The sequence below is a fragment of the Carcharodon carcharias genome, chromosome 18 (assembly GCF_017639515.1).
Source record: "Carcharodon carcharias isolate sCarCar2 chromosome 18, sCarCar2.pri, whole genome shotgun sequence".
In the NCBI taxonomy this organism is placed as follows: Eukaryota; Metazoa; Chordata; class Chondrichthyes; order Lamniformes; family Lamnidae; genus Carcharodon; species Carcharodon carcharias.
The window spans coordinates 40,319,656-40,333,790 of record NC_054484.1 but is presented as its reverse complement, the minus strand read 5'-3'; the positions used below and the strand labels follow the sequence as shown (position 1 = coordinate 40,333,790).

The window sequence follows — 14,135 nt, the reverse complement described above, 5'->3', positions numbered from 1 at the left end:
TCTAGTCTGAATGACTCTTCATCAGAACTAAGGAAAAATAGAAAAGAGTGAAATATAAGCTGGTTTAAGTGGGGGGGGGGGGGGGGGGGGGGGGGGGTGGGGGGGGGGTGGGACAGGTAGAGCTGGATAGAGGGCCAGTGATAGGTGGAGATTGCCAAAAGATGTCATAGGCAAAAGGACAAAGAGGTGTTGATGGTGGTGATATTAGCTAAGATATGTGCTTATGGTGACATTAAGGGTAGAAAGTAGGACGAGCAAGGTACAGACAGCCCTAGTGGGGCTGGGGTGGGGGAAAGGGATTGAAATAGACTAAAAGTTAGAGATAAAACAATGGATGGAAATACATTTAAAAATAATGGAAATAGGTGGGAAAAGCCACCTATTTCTCACCACCATCAACACCTCTTTGTCCTTTTGTCTATGACATCTATTGGCTATCTCCACCTATCACCGGCCCTCTATCCAGCTCTACCTGTCCCACCCCACCTTAAACCAGTTTATATTTCACCTCTTTTCTATTTTTCCTTAGTTCTCATAAAGAGTCATTCAGACTTGAAACGTTAACTGTGTTCCTCTCCGCAGATGCTGTCAGACCTGCTGAGTTTTTCCAGGTATTTTTGTTTTTGTTTTGGATTTCCAGCATCTGCAGTTTTTTGCTTTAATCTGATTTGTGATGTTGATTGAGGTATAAATATTGGCCAGAACATAAGAGGAAACTCCCCTACTTCGAAAGAGGGCCTAGGTTTAACATTTCATCCAAAAGATTGCACTTCAGTCAGTAGCACACCTTTAGTGCTATAGTGGAGCACCTTGACTTTGTGCTCAAGTCCTGCTATGGGGGCCCACGTTGATCTATAGGCACTTGTAGGGCAGAATCGACCCAGATTTGCATTAAGTGCGGTAACGGGCGGGTAAAATGATGTTTTACCCGCCGGCTGCAATGGCGGGTTGTCACACTGTATCATCCCAAACCCGCTGCATTACTTATGCAATGCCGGGAAACACATCACTTCCATGCCGGCCAGGCTCTCATTCGCCTGCCATGCTGTCACCTCGCTGCTTCATCACACCGGCGCCATATTCAAAGTCCAGCTGCGTGCACACATCTCAGTGCTTCAAGCCCACGACTGCTGCAGGGAAGATGCCCATGAAAGGCCAAAAAGGCTGCAGCCCCCAGGTTTAATGACACCTCACTGGAATACCATTTGGATGCCATGGAGGCCCACCACGATGTCCTCTACCGCTGCTCTGGCCACAGGGCGGTCAGCAACAACACCAGCCCAGCATAGCAGGCAGTGGTAGTGGTGATCAGTGCCAATGCTGCACAGAAGAAGTTGGCCATCCAGTGCAGATCGAGGATGAATTATCTCATCCGTGCAGCGAGGGCATGGCAACTATCTCATCACTCTAAACTCACACACTCAAGCCCATCACACATTCACTGGCATCTCACTCACTGCCAGCTCAAGGGACATCACACCCATTCTCACAATCATACCCTCACATGCTCATTTGGCCTTATCTCCTCTGGAGACTGCCTCCTCAGCCCTCACCATCTTGAGGCGACTGGCACTGATCAACATGTGCCCCCACACATACCCTGGGATATCCTCCTTTCCCAGTATAGCCCTCATCCTGCAGCCACTTCCCTTGCCTGAGGCCACTTCTCCCACTTCCCCAAGCAAGCCCTTGCCCTGCAGCCATTGAAAAGCCACCTACATACGGCTGATCTGGTAGGTAGAGACCTGCCCGTGAGCCCCACTAAAAGTGATGTGATGCTGTTTGTGAAGCCTAGCGCTGATGACTGCGAGTGCTGACCGAAGCAAGGTAGGCAAACAAACCTTGAAGTCCTGAGGGAAGTGCAGCCCGCCAGATGCACATCGCTTATGTGCTGGTGTGAAACACGTCGGCATGTTTTCCCGCCAATGTGTGTGGATGATCCAGTGGGCAGGGGATGAGTCCAGCCTTTCAATGACATGCTGATTTATTACAATGAGGTTCCTGACGTTTGATGGCAGGAAACGTGGCTCACCATCAGCGGGCTGACCAAGCGATCTCAAACCGGTTTCACGCCGTTGTGAAACCAATCGCGCCATATTGTCCGCTCACGCCACTGAACACGCCCGACACAAGCAGGCACAGAAAATCTCAGCCATAAAATTCTGAGGGGGCTTGACATGGTAGATGCTGAGAGGATGTTTCGTCTCATGGGAGAACTAGGGGGCACAGTTTAAAAATAAGAAGTCTCCCATTTAAGAGGGAGATTAGGAGGAATTTCTTCTCTCAGCGGGTTGTTAGTGTTTGGAATTCTCTTTCCCAGTCAGCAGCGGAGGCTGGGTCATTGAACATATCTAAGGCTTGAGTTAGACAGATTTTTGATTGACAGGGGAGTCTAAGGTTTTAGGGGGCATGCAGGAAAGTGGAGTTAAGGCCACAATCTGATCAGCCATGATCTCACTGAATGGTGGAGCAGGCTCAAGAGGTTGAATGGCCTACTCCTGCTCCTATTTCTTATGTTCTTATGTATGTTGCCTTCCACAGAAGAAAGAAGCAGTGTTGAGCTAATCAATGTTTCCTACATTGCAGAGTGAGTAAGTGACAAAGAATGCATGTGTCTGTTTAAAAATCATATGAATTGTGCATTTAGACTTTGTAGGCATACCTTTAAAAATGCCAATACAATGGGAACTCCTCTTGCATTATGGTGAGGTTGCTCTCAGTGCTATATATATATAGAAGTAGTCAATGTGTAGCAGGTTAAGGGGAAACATTTTGCAGCATGCATATTTTGTCCATACACTTATCAAAAGGAAATGTTGGAGAACCATATATTCGCAGAATTTTGATGTCTGAAAACTTCCTATGCATCTCTGGGTTGTGTTTTGATTTCATTATTAACACTACCTTCTCCAAGGCAGGGCACACTCTGTGGAACTCCAGATCCTCCTTTTGCTCTTCACATGTGGCAATAGTTCTAAAGCAGAGTCTAAAATGCATAGTGTTTTTGGTGCTTCTAGACAGCCAGTCAGTACATTTAACAAAAGTGCAGCTGCAGCCTCTAAGTAGCTCTGACTACCCGCCCTTCTTTCGCACCATTCTCCAATGTGTCGGCCCTGAGAAATAGGTTGGTTTCATACCAAGAGCTCTCGATTGCACAAAATCAAGACCAACCTGGAAGTTACTGTGAAGATGGCTCAACATAGGCAGCAAAAAAACTGTTTTGATCTGTTCCAGTTTGCTTTGTTCTTAAAGTAGAAAATCAACTCGACTGAGAATTCCTGCAATGCTTGAGTGCAAAAACTGTTGTGCAACAGTAGGTTTCCTTTCCTTTTTTAAAGAGATACATGAGACTGCAAAGTTTGTGTTTTGTTCAATCTACTGTCTTTATGAGAGATGTAAGTACTAAATCTGGGAAGGAAATCTGCCAAAGTCCTAAAAGCAGTGAAGATAAGATGAATTTACCAAGAGATTTTCAATAAAGGCAGATAGTGAACAAAGACAAAACAAAACTTAAAGCAAACAAAACAGGAGGTGAAAATTAAGTTAATTCAGGTGTCATGCTCAATGAAAAAGGCAGAATATGTTGAACTAAACAAGCAGTGTGCTCATGATGTGATATTTCCCAGAACGAATTTTTCCACTTAATATAATGGGGCATATCAAGAAATAAGATTTATAGATAGTGTAAAACAAGCTGCATGGGAATGTGGTGAGATGTTTTAGAAAACAATAGACCAGCAAGCAGCTTTATTTGGTGATTAGATTAATTGCTATCAATATTCTAATGACAAAGCTTGGATCATCTTTAAGACTGGCTGCAGTTTGACCTGATTCTACATTCCTGAATTCTATAATCTAGTTGGTTGCAAATTCAAAATTGTAACTATGATGAAAAAAAAACCTTGGGAGTTGATTTTACATCTGCACCAATTTGGATACATAGCAGAGTACTCGGACAAGAATCTATATTGGCCCTTTTTGCTGACTACGTCCTCCCTATGCAACATGTGACTGTCAGCTTCCTGCCTGTCAACTTTATAGGCAATTAGGATGGGCAATAAATGCTGGCCTAGCCAGTGCCGTTCACATCCTATGTATGAATTTTAAAAAAGCCTCTTCCATTAAATCTAAACAAGTTTAAAATAGTTTACTCATGAGATGTATGAAGTATAAATAACATTCAGGTAGCTGGAGGAGCTCCGCAAAACCATCTTTATAGATTCAATTTATTAGTTCCGCCCTTTCACTGGCATCCAAGCATACTTCATGTTCCAGTCATTACTGAACAGTATTTCCCAATGATTTGCTGTTGTAACAAAGAACAATGGGTCTTTCAATTTTGTTCCTACTTTAAGTTCTAATGATCTTATCTTACCCCTCAGCATGTCCTGTGACTGATAGAAGAATCCAGTGGAATAAAGCGTCATCATGTCGTTGGGAGATGAGAGCGCCTGCAAACCATTTGCTGGAAATTACTATTCAAAAATATTTTATGAATGATGATTGTAGCCTGAATTACATTGCACTTTATGACTCATTGGTACCTGGAAAAAAGAAACTAATCATAAGGTAAGGAAAGGCAGGTCATTGGGTAGGAAATCTACTTCACAGAAACTGTTTGATTTATGTAGCTGGAGATGTGGGTACCAGAAATTATATACCAGAAACATAAGCAAATAAGGGCATTAGGATGCAAGCCTTGATTTTCCTGTGAAGGTTCTGCCCGGTGTTGCTCTCCCATTTAAAGTGAGTAGTAAAGAGCAATATGGTTATCACCTGGATGGAAGGAAATTCTTGAAGATACAGTGACAGATTTGAAAATGATCATGCTTTTTCAAGATACAGTGGTTACTTTCAAAGTGCCCCTATTACAGGATTTTGTGTAAAAGGATGAAGAATATCAAAAGAGGTGTGTCAGGGAAATCAAGCCGGACTGCGTGGACCTGCTGTTCAATTACAGATATGTGGCATCTGTTACTAGCTATCCTCCATCTCATTGTGATCAAAACAGTCATGGTCATTCCCTCTCTTACCATTTTTACCTCATTCCAAATGGCTAGTGAAATCATCTGCAGTGCCAGCAAGCTTGCTGCTTAACAAATGGCTGGGCAGTACTTCCATCACCTTTCCCACTAACGTGTCATATGGATCCCCAATTTCAGTAGAATGTTTGACTTTGCAAAATAGAAGGAGCCATTGATGGCATTCATATAGCCATTTGGCCTCTCTTGCGCAATTGTGACCTGCGCTATTTCCATCTTTTGGTCTTGATTGTAACTTTGCTGAGAGTGGTGAGAAATAGAACGTGCATTTATATAGCACATTTCACAAACTCAGAACATCCCATAGTGTTCTACACACAATGGCTGGCTGTAACCCCACATTATTGAGTATTGGTGTGAACCTTTATCTATTTCCTTTCTATGCACATGAAATTGTGGTTGGTGATTTGAATTTCAATACATTTATTTTTAATCAAAGTATTTTATTTGTACGGTGTCACAGCAAATATCTCCGCTTTAGGAATAGCAGTGAGCTGTCACAAAGAAAAAAATATAATAGTTAAATCCAAGAGGTCAAATCATCAGGAATCGAGACAAAATTTGGATGATGTGTCCACTAGTTAAGGAAGGCATCTTGCAAATGAACAGGCACTGCATGTGTCATACTTCACCTGGGGATGAATTCTGCTCAAAAGATGGACAAGCAGTTTGGAGAAATCTGCTCACTGATCTCAAACATTCTGCACTTGTGGATTTTTTTTTTCAAGGTTAGAGTTGAGCTTTTGTTTTGGTAAATTTTGTACTGATCAAGATAGGGATGTTAATACATTTCCATTTCAGTGCATTAAGTATTCTCATGTCAGATATAGCATGATTGATCTCTGTTACAAACTGCACCCACTAGCCACTGACTCCTTTCCCCGGCAACTGATGTTTTTGACCCCAAGATGAGCTTCCAATCACATTTCTACTCCATCAGTCAGACTGCCTATTTCCACCTCTGTAACATTGCACCATTTCCAGCTCATCTGCTGCAGAAAACCATCATCCATTCCTTTGCTACTGCTGGACATGAATGTCTAAATGCAATCCTCCCCACATTCTACCTCTGTAAATTGAAGTTATCAAACTGCAGCCTGTGTTCTAACTTGCATCAAGTCTTGTTCACCCAAGAGCTCTCTGCTAGCTGACCCACATTTGTTCCCGGTTAAGCAACACCTCAATTGTTTTCAAATTCCTCCAAGGCCTTGCCCCTCTCTGTTTCTGTAATCTGCGCTCTCTATCTCTGTAATTTCCTCCAGCCCCACAACAGTCCAAAATATCTACATTGCCCTAGTTCTAGACTCTTGAGCATCCTGATTTTAGTCGCTTCATCATTGGTGGTCATATCTTCAGTTGCCTAGGTATTAAACTGTGGAATTCCCTCTTTAAAACTTTCTGCCCCTCTGCTTCTCTAACTCTCATTCCTCCTTTAAGATACATCCTAAAACCTGCTTCTTTGCCCAAACTTTTGGCCATCTGCTCTGTATCACTTTATGTGGATTAATGTCACATTTTACTTTGGAATCCTCCTGATAAATACCTTGGCATGTTTTCTTACATTGAAGATCCATATAAATACATGTTGTTGTTGTGATTAGTAATGATTCCTCTTTATTCTTCCTCAACAATGTATCCCAGCCCCAAGCCAGAGCACCCCTCACTGCACAGTGCAGTATGCCATTTTTTTTCCATTCACAGCATCAGTTACCCTGTGGCCTGAATGAGATTGTCAGTTTAGTGCCAATCAGTGGTAGTATTGAGCTGTCGACCTATGCCTTTTAGGCATTAGATTGAGACTGCCCCCAGCCACATTTCTTGTAGGTTCCTGAAAGCTACAACACAGAGGACAATGCCAACAATCAGTCTGGGCTCATCTGGTGCTGCCATAGGTAAACTAGTAGGTTCTGACATTCACAGAATCACAGATTCACACAGTGCAGAAGAGACCCTTCGGCCCATCAAGTCTGCACTGACACGTGAGAAACACATGACCTACCTACCTAATCCCATTTACCAGCACTTGGCCCACGCCTTGAATGTTATAATATGCCAAGTGATCATCCAGGTACCTTTTAAAGGATATGAGGCAACCCGCCTCCACCACCTTCCCAGGCAGCGCATTCCAGACCGTCACCACCCTTTGGGTAAAAAAGCTTTTCCTCACATCCCCCCTAAACCTCCTGCCCCTCACCTTGAACTTATGTCCCCTCTTGACTGACCCTTCAACTAAGGGGAACAGCTTCTCCCTATCCATCCTGTCCATGTCCCTCATAATCTTGTACACCTCGATCAGGTCACCCCCTCAGTCTTCTCTGCTCCAACGAAAACAATCCAAGCCTTTCCAACCTCTCTTCATAACTTAAATGTTTCATCCCAGGCAACATCCTGGTGAATCTCCTCTGCACCCCCTCCAGTGCAATCACATCCTTCCTACACTGCACACAGTACTCCAGCTGTGGTCTCACCAAGGTTCCATACAACTCCAACATGACCTCCCTACTTTTGTAATCTATGCCTCGATTGATAAAGGCAAGTGTCCCATATGCCTTTTTCACCACCCCACTAACATGCCCCTCCACCTTCAGAGGTCTATGGGCACACACGCCAAGGTCCCTTTGTTCCTCAGAACTTCCTAGTGCCATGCTGTTCATTGAAAACTTCCTTGTCAAATTACTCCTTCCAAAGTGTATCACCTCTCGCTTTACAGGGTTAAATTCCATCTGCCACTTATCTGCCCATTTGACCATCCCGTCTATATCTTCCTGTAGCCCAAGACACTCAACCTCACTGTTAACCACCCGGCCAAACTTTGTGTCATCCGCAAACTTACTAATCCTACCCCCCACATAGTCACCTATGTCATTTATATAAAAGATGAATAATAGGGGACCCAGCACAGATCCTGGTGGTACGCCACTGGACACTGGCTTCCAGTCACTAAAGCATCCTTCTGTCATCACCCTCTGTCTCCTACAACTAAGCCAATTTTGAATCCACCTCATTATGGTATCCTGTATCCCATGTGCATTTGCCTTCTTTATAAGTCTCCCATGTGGGAACTTGTCAAAGGCTTTGCTGAAATTCATATAAACTACATCAACTGCACTACCCTCATCTACACACCTGGTCACCTCCTCAAAAAATTTAATCAAATTTGTTAAGCATGACATCCCTCTGACTATCCCTGATCAAACCTTGCCTCTCCAATTGGAGATAGATTCTCTCCTTCAGAATTTTCTCCAATAGTTTCCCTACCACTGACGAGAGACTTACTGGCCTGTAGTTCCCTGGCTTCTCTCTACAACCCTTCTTAAATAGTGAAACCACTTTAGCTGTTCTCCAATCCTCTGGCACCTCCCCCGTGGCCAGAGAGGAATTAAAAATTTGTGACAGAGCTCCTGTGATCTCCTTCCTTGCCTCCCTCGGCAGCCTGGGACACAAGTTATCCGGACCTGGAGATTTGTCCACTTTTAAGCCTGCCAGCACCACCAATACCTTGTCACTCCCTGTATCAATTTGCTCAAGAACCTCACAGTCTCTCTCCCTGAGTTCCATACCTTCATCCTCATTCTTTTGGGTGAAGATGGATGTGAAGTATTCTTTCAACACTCTACCGATGTCCTCTGGCTCCACCCATAGATTGCCCCCTTGGTCCCTCATGGGCCCTACTCTTTCCCTAGTTATCCTGTTCCCATTGATATACGTATAGAATATCTTGGGATTTTCCCTACGTTTACCAGCCAGAGCTTTCTCATATTCCCTCTTTGCTCTCCTAATTGCTTTCTTAAGCTCCACCCTGCACTTTCTGTACTCCACTAATGCCTCTGCTGATTTGCTCACCTTGTACCTGCTAAAAGTCTCTCTTTTCCTCCTCATTGTATCCTGAATATCTCTGGTCATCCATGGTTCTCTGGGCTTGTTACTCCTTCCTATCACCCTAGAGGGAACATGTTGAGCCTGTACCTTCCCCATTTCCTTTTTGAACACCCCCACTGCTCCTTTGTATATTCCCCCACAAGTAGCTGTTCCCAGTCTACTTTGGCCAGATCCTGCCTTATTTTACTAAAATCTGCTCTCCCCCAATCCAAAACATTTTTTTGCAACTTGTCTATTTCTTTGTCCATAACAAGCTTAAATTGTACCATGTTGTGGTCGCTATCACTAAAATGCTCCCCCACCACCACTTCAGTCACCTGTCTGGCTTCATTCCCCAGAATTAGGTTCAGCACTGCGCTGTCCCTTGTTGGGCTCTCTACATATTGACCTAAAAAGTTCTCCCATACACATTTCAAGAAATTTCAACATTGGATGCAAAGAATGGACAGATAATCTATCTCTCATCACCTCACCTCAAACCTCGCACTGATGTGCATAAAATAAACTAAAATTGACGCTTAATTGAAATGAGAGGAAGATGACCGCATCATGTGTAAATAAAGGAAGGACTGATGTATTGTTTATCAGAGTTTTGCAAGTTGTTGTTAAAAATGTTTTTTCTTCATTATAAGTAGAGTGCTGGCACCAAAGCTCACAGATATGCGATTGATGCCTGTGAATATGTGTTAGTTACAAAGGCAAGCTATTTGGGTAAAATAAAAATGAATTGTATTTTGTTAATGGCCTAATACTTTCTGCAATGATATAAGTATGTGATAAGAATTGTTCTGGAACAGCTTGTCTATAACCCAAAGCAATTCCATTTTTATTAAACAAATCGAATCCAGCAAAATAAAAGAAGCTCAGAGCAACATTACTATGTTCAGGATTCTATTTTCAGTGTTTAACATAAATTTTGTGTCTTAAAATACATGCTGATAAATGCACAGATCCTCATTCAGTATTTGACCTACCTGAATGTAGACTTATAAGTCTCAAAAGTCAGGAAGTCTTTTTATGTTGTTGAACTGAAAAAAACATCAGTGATTTTTAACCTTACATAAAATTAGTAAAAATGCCCATATGGTAGCTGTACAGCCTCACCATTCTGATTTTAACAGCAGTGAAATTATTGTACCTTGCTCTAATATTAAGGAGAATTTGTCAAAATCTATGAGTCTGAAAGTGTCTAATGGTTTTGTACATTAAATGGGTAAAAGGGCATCTGCAAAAAGTGTTTAACAAACCATTTTTGTTCACTGCTGATGTAAAGTAAATCTTGTTGAATTATCAGTTACAAATGCAAAATAAGCTGTTTTAACAGAAATTAATGTGAAAGGACAGTTATGTTGCATCAAAATACAAGAATACATGACATGTATGTATATATATATATATCAAACATGAGTGGTGCACTAGTGACAAAGATGATGTATGCCTTTTTTAGCTTCTTGCCTGTTGCCTCTCAAGTAAACAAGTGCCTGGAAAAATCCCCCTTTAAATATTACAGGTCATAATCTGAGAATACCTACTGGGTTAGGCAGACCATGTTCATTGACCATGAAAGCATTAGCCTGTGGGCTCATTCAGCAGTAGGTTATTCAAAAACTAGATTTGACTGGTTTTCCATTCTTCTTCTGTGGAAGTAAAAGCAATTATTAAGGTTTACTTAATGAACTTCACCTGACCTTTTGTATCGTCTTTCCAAATCCAAATCTTGTTAACATACAAGTGTAGTTTTTTTTTCTATTGCTCAGTAAACACTGCAGATTTCTTGCAGTTTTGACTGTATGTATTTGAGCAATTGGAAAAGTAGTTTTTTTTTAAACAAGAGCTTTTATTGCAATGGAGTTTATAAGCAATCATAGCTGCAGAAACATTGCATTCTGAGAACTTTAACAGTGGCCCTAAAGTTCTTGTATTGAGAAGTGTTCTAAGTACCCCTTTCTGCTGGGAGGAGGGGCGGGTGGGGGGGATGGGGAGGATGGCAATATGCAACTGAACTCTTCTGGGATTCTGCCACAATTAAATCCAATCTTCAAATTCTGGTCAGGGAGGCTGTGTCCTGACCCCACCCTCTATGCCAAACCAGCTTGTGGAGGAGGTGGTTAGGTTGCTGGGCTGGGGTGAGGGGGGGGGGCGGTGGGGTTGCAGAGTCCATGTATATCCCCAAGAATCCACACACACCCCAGCCCCAATCACATGCTGAAGGGATTTGGTGGAACCCAAGACATGAATCGGCTTGAAGCCTTCCAAAGTCCCTGAACCTTTTTCAGAATAACGTTTCCAATCAAAAGGGAATGGATTGCCTTCAGGCATATTGGTTCTTGTGGAAGCTGAAATATTTAACCAAAAAAAAATTGGTCTGGCCTACCTGGGTCTCAGTGGGAATTCAGGTGGAGTGGAAAGGCACCGCTCTGCCTTTGAAGAATGCATTTGGGTGGGAGTCACTGATGCTTCCTTTGCAGGCATTCACTCCACGTGAATTCCCACTGAGACCCAGCAGCAAGGAGTACTCAGAACGCCTCTCAGCACAAGAACTTTAGGGCTACTGTTACAGTTCTCAGGATGCGATACTTCTACAGCTATGATTGCTTATAAACTCCAGTGAAATAAAAGCTCTTGTTTAAAAAAAAGATTTAGTACAGCATTGGACAAGTGCACCTGGAGCTTCTGGCCCGCCATGGTTATGCCAGTGAAGCAAGGTCCAAAGAATTTCTAGATCAGTATGTCTGCACTCTAGTGGACTTAGGTATAGAAAATGTTTATACTTCAGAGGATGAAATCTTGTTTATCAATATGAGGGGAAACAATTCCCATATCTGCTTTGCAGGGGTAGCATCAAATACAACACGATTTTTTTCTTTGTTCATGGAAGGTGAGAGTTGCTGGCAAGGCCAGCATTTGTTGCCCATCCCTAACTGCCCTGGAAAAGGTGGAAGTGAGCCGCCGCCTTGAACCACTGCAGGCCAAGTGGTACAGGTGCACCCATAGCATGGTTAAGCAGAGAATCCCAGATTTTGACTCAGCGACTGTGAAGGAACAGCAATATAGTCCCAAGTCAGATGGTATGTGATTTGGAAAGAAAATTGCTGGTGGAGATGTTCCCAAACACCTGCTGTCCTGCTTTTCTAAGTGGTAGAAGTCGTGGGTTTGGAAGGCATTGTCGAAGAGCCTTCATGAGTTATTTCAGTACATCTTGTAGATGGTACACACTGCTGCAGCGGTGCATAGGTAATGGAGGGAGTGAATGTTTAAAATGATGGATGGGACCCTAATTATGCAGCCTGCTGTTTCCTGGATGATGTCAAGTTCCTTGAGTGTTTTGGAATGAATTTTCATACTGAAGTGGTGGTTGGCTTGGAGATTGCCATGATGGGAAAATCATGCTGCTGAGTGGCTTGCCTGTTTCTTGACATTTTCCCGCCTCCCAGCAATTTTGGTGGAGTTGTCTTCTTGGGGGATTGGGACAAGTGGGTAACCAACTGAAGTGGTCAATGAGCCATTGAAGAACTCGCATTGCATGGTTGATTTAGATTTTTGAGGTGATGCATGGGAAACACGCTGGGTCAGTAGCATGTCCAAGGAGGTGAGATGGTTGCGCAGTGGGCAGAGGAGGAGGCCATTCCTGATTCTGCATAAAAAGTTGAAAAACTGAAAAGAGCTCATGCATTGGAACACAGTGGCTATTGCATCTCCTGTTGCAGCTCCTAAAGACCTGCCTTATGTGTGACCCACAAGGCTTTGCATCTCTGCCCAGCTGAGTTTCCTGGAGCTGCCCTCCATTCTCTGAGGGGCACTGCACACAGCTGTGTCTGTTTCTGTAACCTCCTCCTGTTCAATGTGAGGTACTGATCACCTTGTGCTACCTGTTCTAAACTCATTTGAGGCTCCACCAAAGTGAGTGTATCTGCACTGGTGGAGGTTGCACTTGACTGCTGTGATGGTGATGCCTCAGATGAATCTCCCTCCTCTGACGTTGCTGTGACAGACCTTTCCTTTTGTTCTCACCACGCCCCCACCCCACTCACCATTGTTGAGAACCCACTGCATTTCTAACTTTTCCCGGTTCTGATCAAAGGTCATCAACCTGAAACGTTAACCCTGTTTCTCTCTCCACAGATGTGGAGAGTGCCAGACAATGATCATCTCCAACAAGAGAGAAATCCGCCATCTCCACTTGACATTCAAAGGCATTACCATCACTGAATCCCCCATTATTACCATCCTTGGGGGTTACCAATGACCAGAAACTGAACTGGACCAGCCATATAAATACTGTGGCTACAAAAGCAAGTCAGAGGCTGGTAATTCTGTGGTGAGTAACTCACCTCCTGAATCCCCGAAGCTGGTCCACCATCTATTAGGCACAAGGCGGAAGCATGTTGGGATATTGTCCACTTGCAGTTCCCACAACTCTCGAGAAGCTTGGCACCATCCAGGACAAAGCAGCCCACTTGATTGGCACCCCATCCATCACCTTCAACATTCACTCCCTCCGCCATCGATGCACAGTAGCAGCGATGTGTACCATCTACAAGATGCACTGCAGCAACTCACCATCGATCCTTTGGCAGCACCTTCCAAACCTGTGACCCCCACCACCTAGAAGGGCAAGGGCAGCAGACACATGGGAACACCACCACCTGCAAATTCCCACCCAAGACACACACCATCCTGACTTCACTGTCACTGGGTCAGAATTCTGGAATTCCCTTCCCAGCAGCACTGTGGGTGTACCTACACCACGTGGACTGTAGCAGTTCAAGAAGGCGGCTCACCACCACCTGTCAAGGGCAATTAAGGATGGGCAATAAATGCTGCCCTAGCCAGTGATGCTCACATCTTGTGAAAGAATTTTTAAAAATGCTCCTGCTTGACTTGCTGAGTACTTATAGCATTTTCTTTTTTTTTATTTCAGACATTCAATATCCACAACATTTTCTTTAGGACATGTTTGTTATCCTGTCCATTGCAATGTAACTTAGCTCTTTACCCTTAAACTTCTGTTAAAACAGTTTGTCTTGCTTCCTTTTAAAATGGATTGTCAAGTAGATTCAAGGTTATGAAGCTATTATGCCTGTAGATATATATTCATGCGTTTTAAATAATTTTGATATTTTTATTTAAAACTCTATTCATGGCTGAGAGGAAAGTTTTATATCTTTGTCATCCATTTAATGAGATCTGGAAAATGTTCTTACTCATTTCAGT

At 43.3% G+C, this 14,135-nt stretch overlaps 1 protein-coding gene across 1 annotated transcript in view; it reads left to right on the top strand.

Moving 5' to 3' along the window:
• LOC121290438 (suppressor of tumorigenicity 14 protein homolog) overlaps nucleotides 1–14,135 on the top strand; it is a 172,606-nt gene that overhangs the window by 37,495 nt on the left and 120,976 nt on the right. The window contains exon 8 of the mRNA XM_041210876.1: nucleotides 4,383–4,569. Coding sequence (XP_041066810.1) covers nucleotides 4,383–4,569 — 187 coding nt within the window. The remainder of the gene's footprint in view (nucleotides 1–4,382; nucleotides 4,570–14,135) is intronic.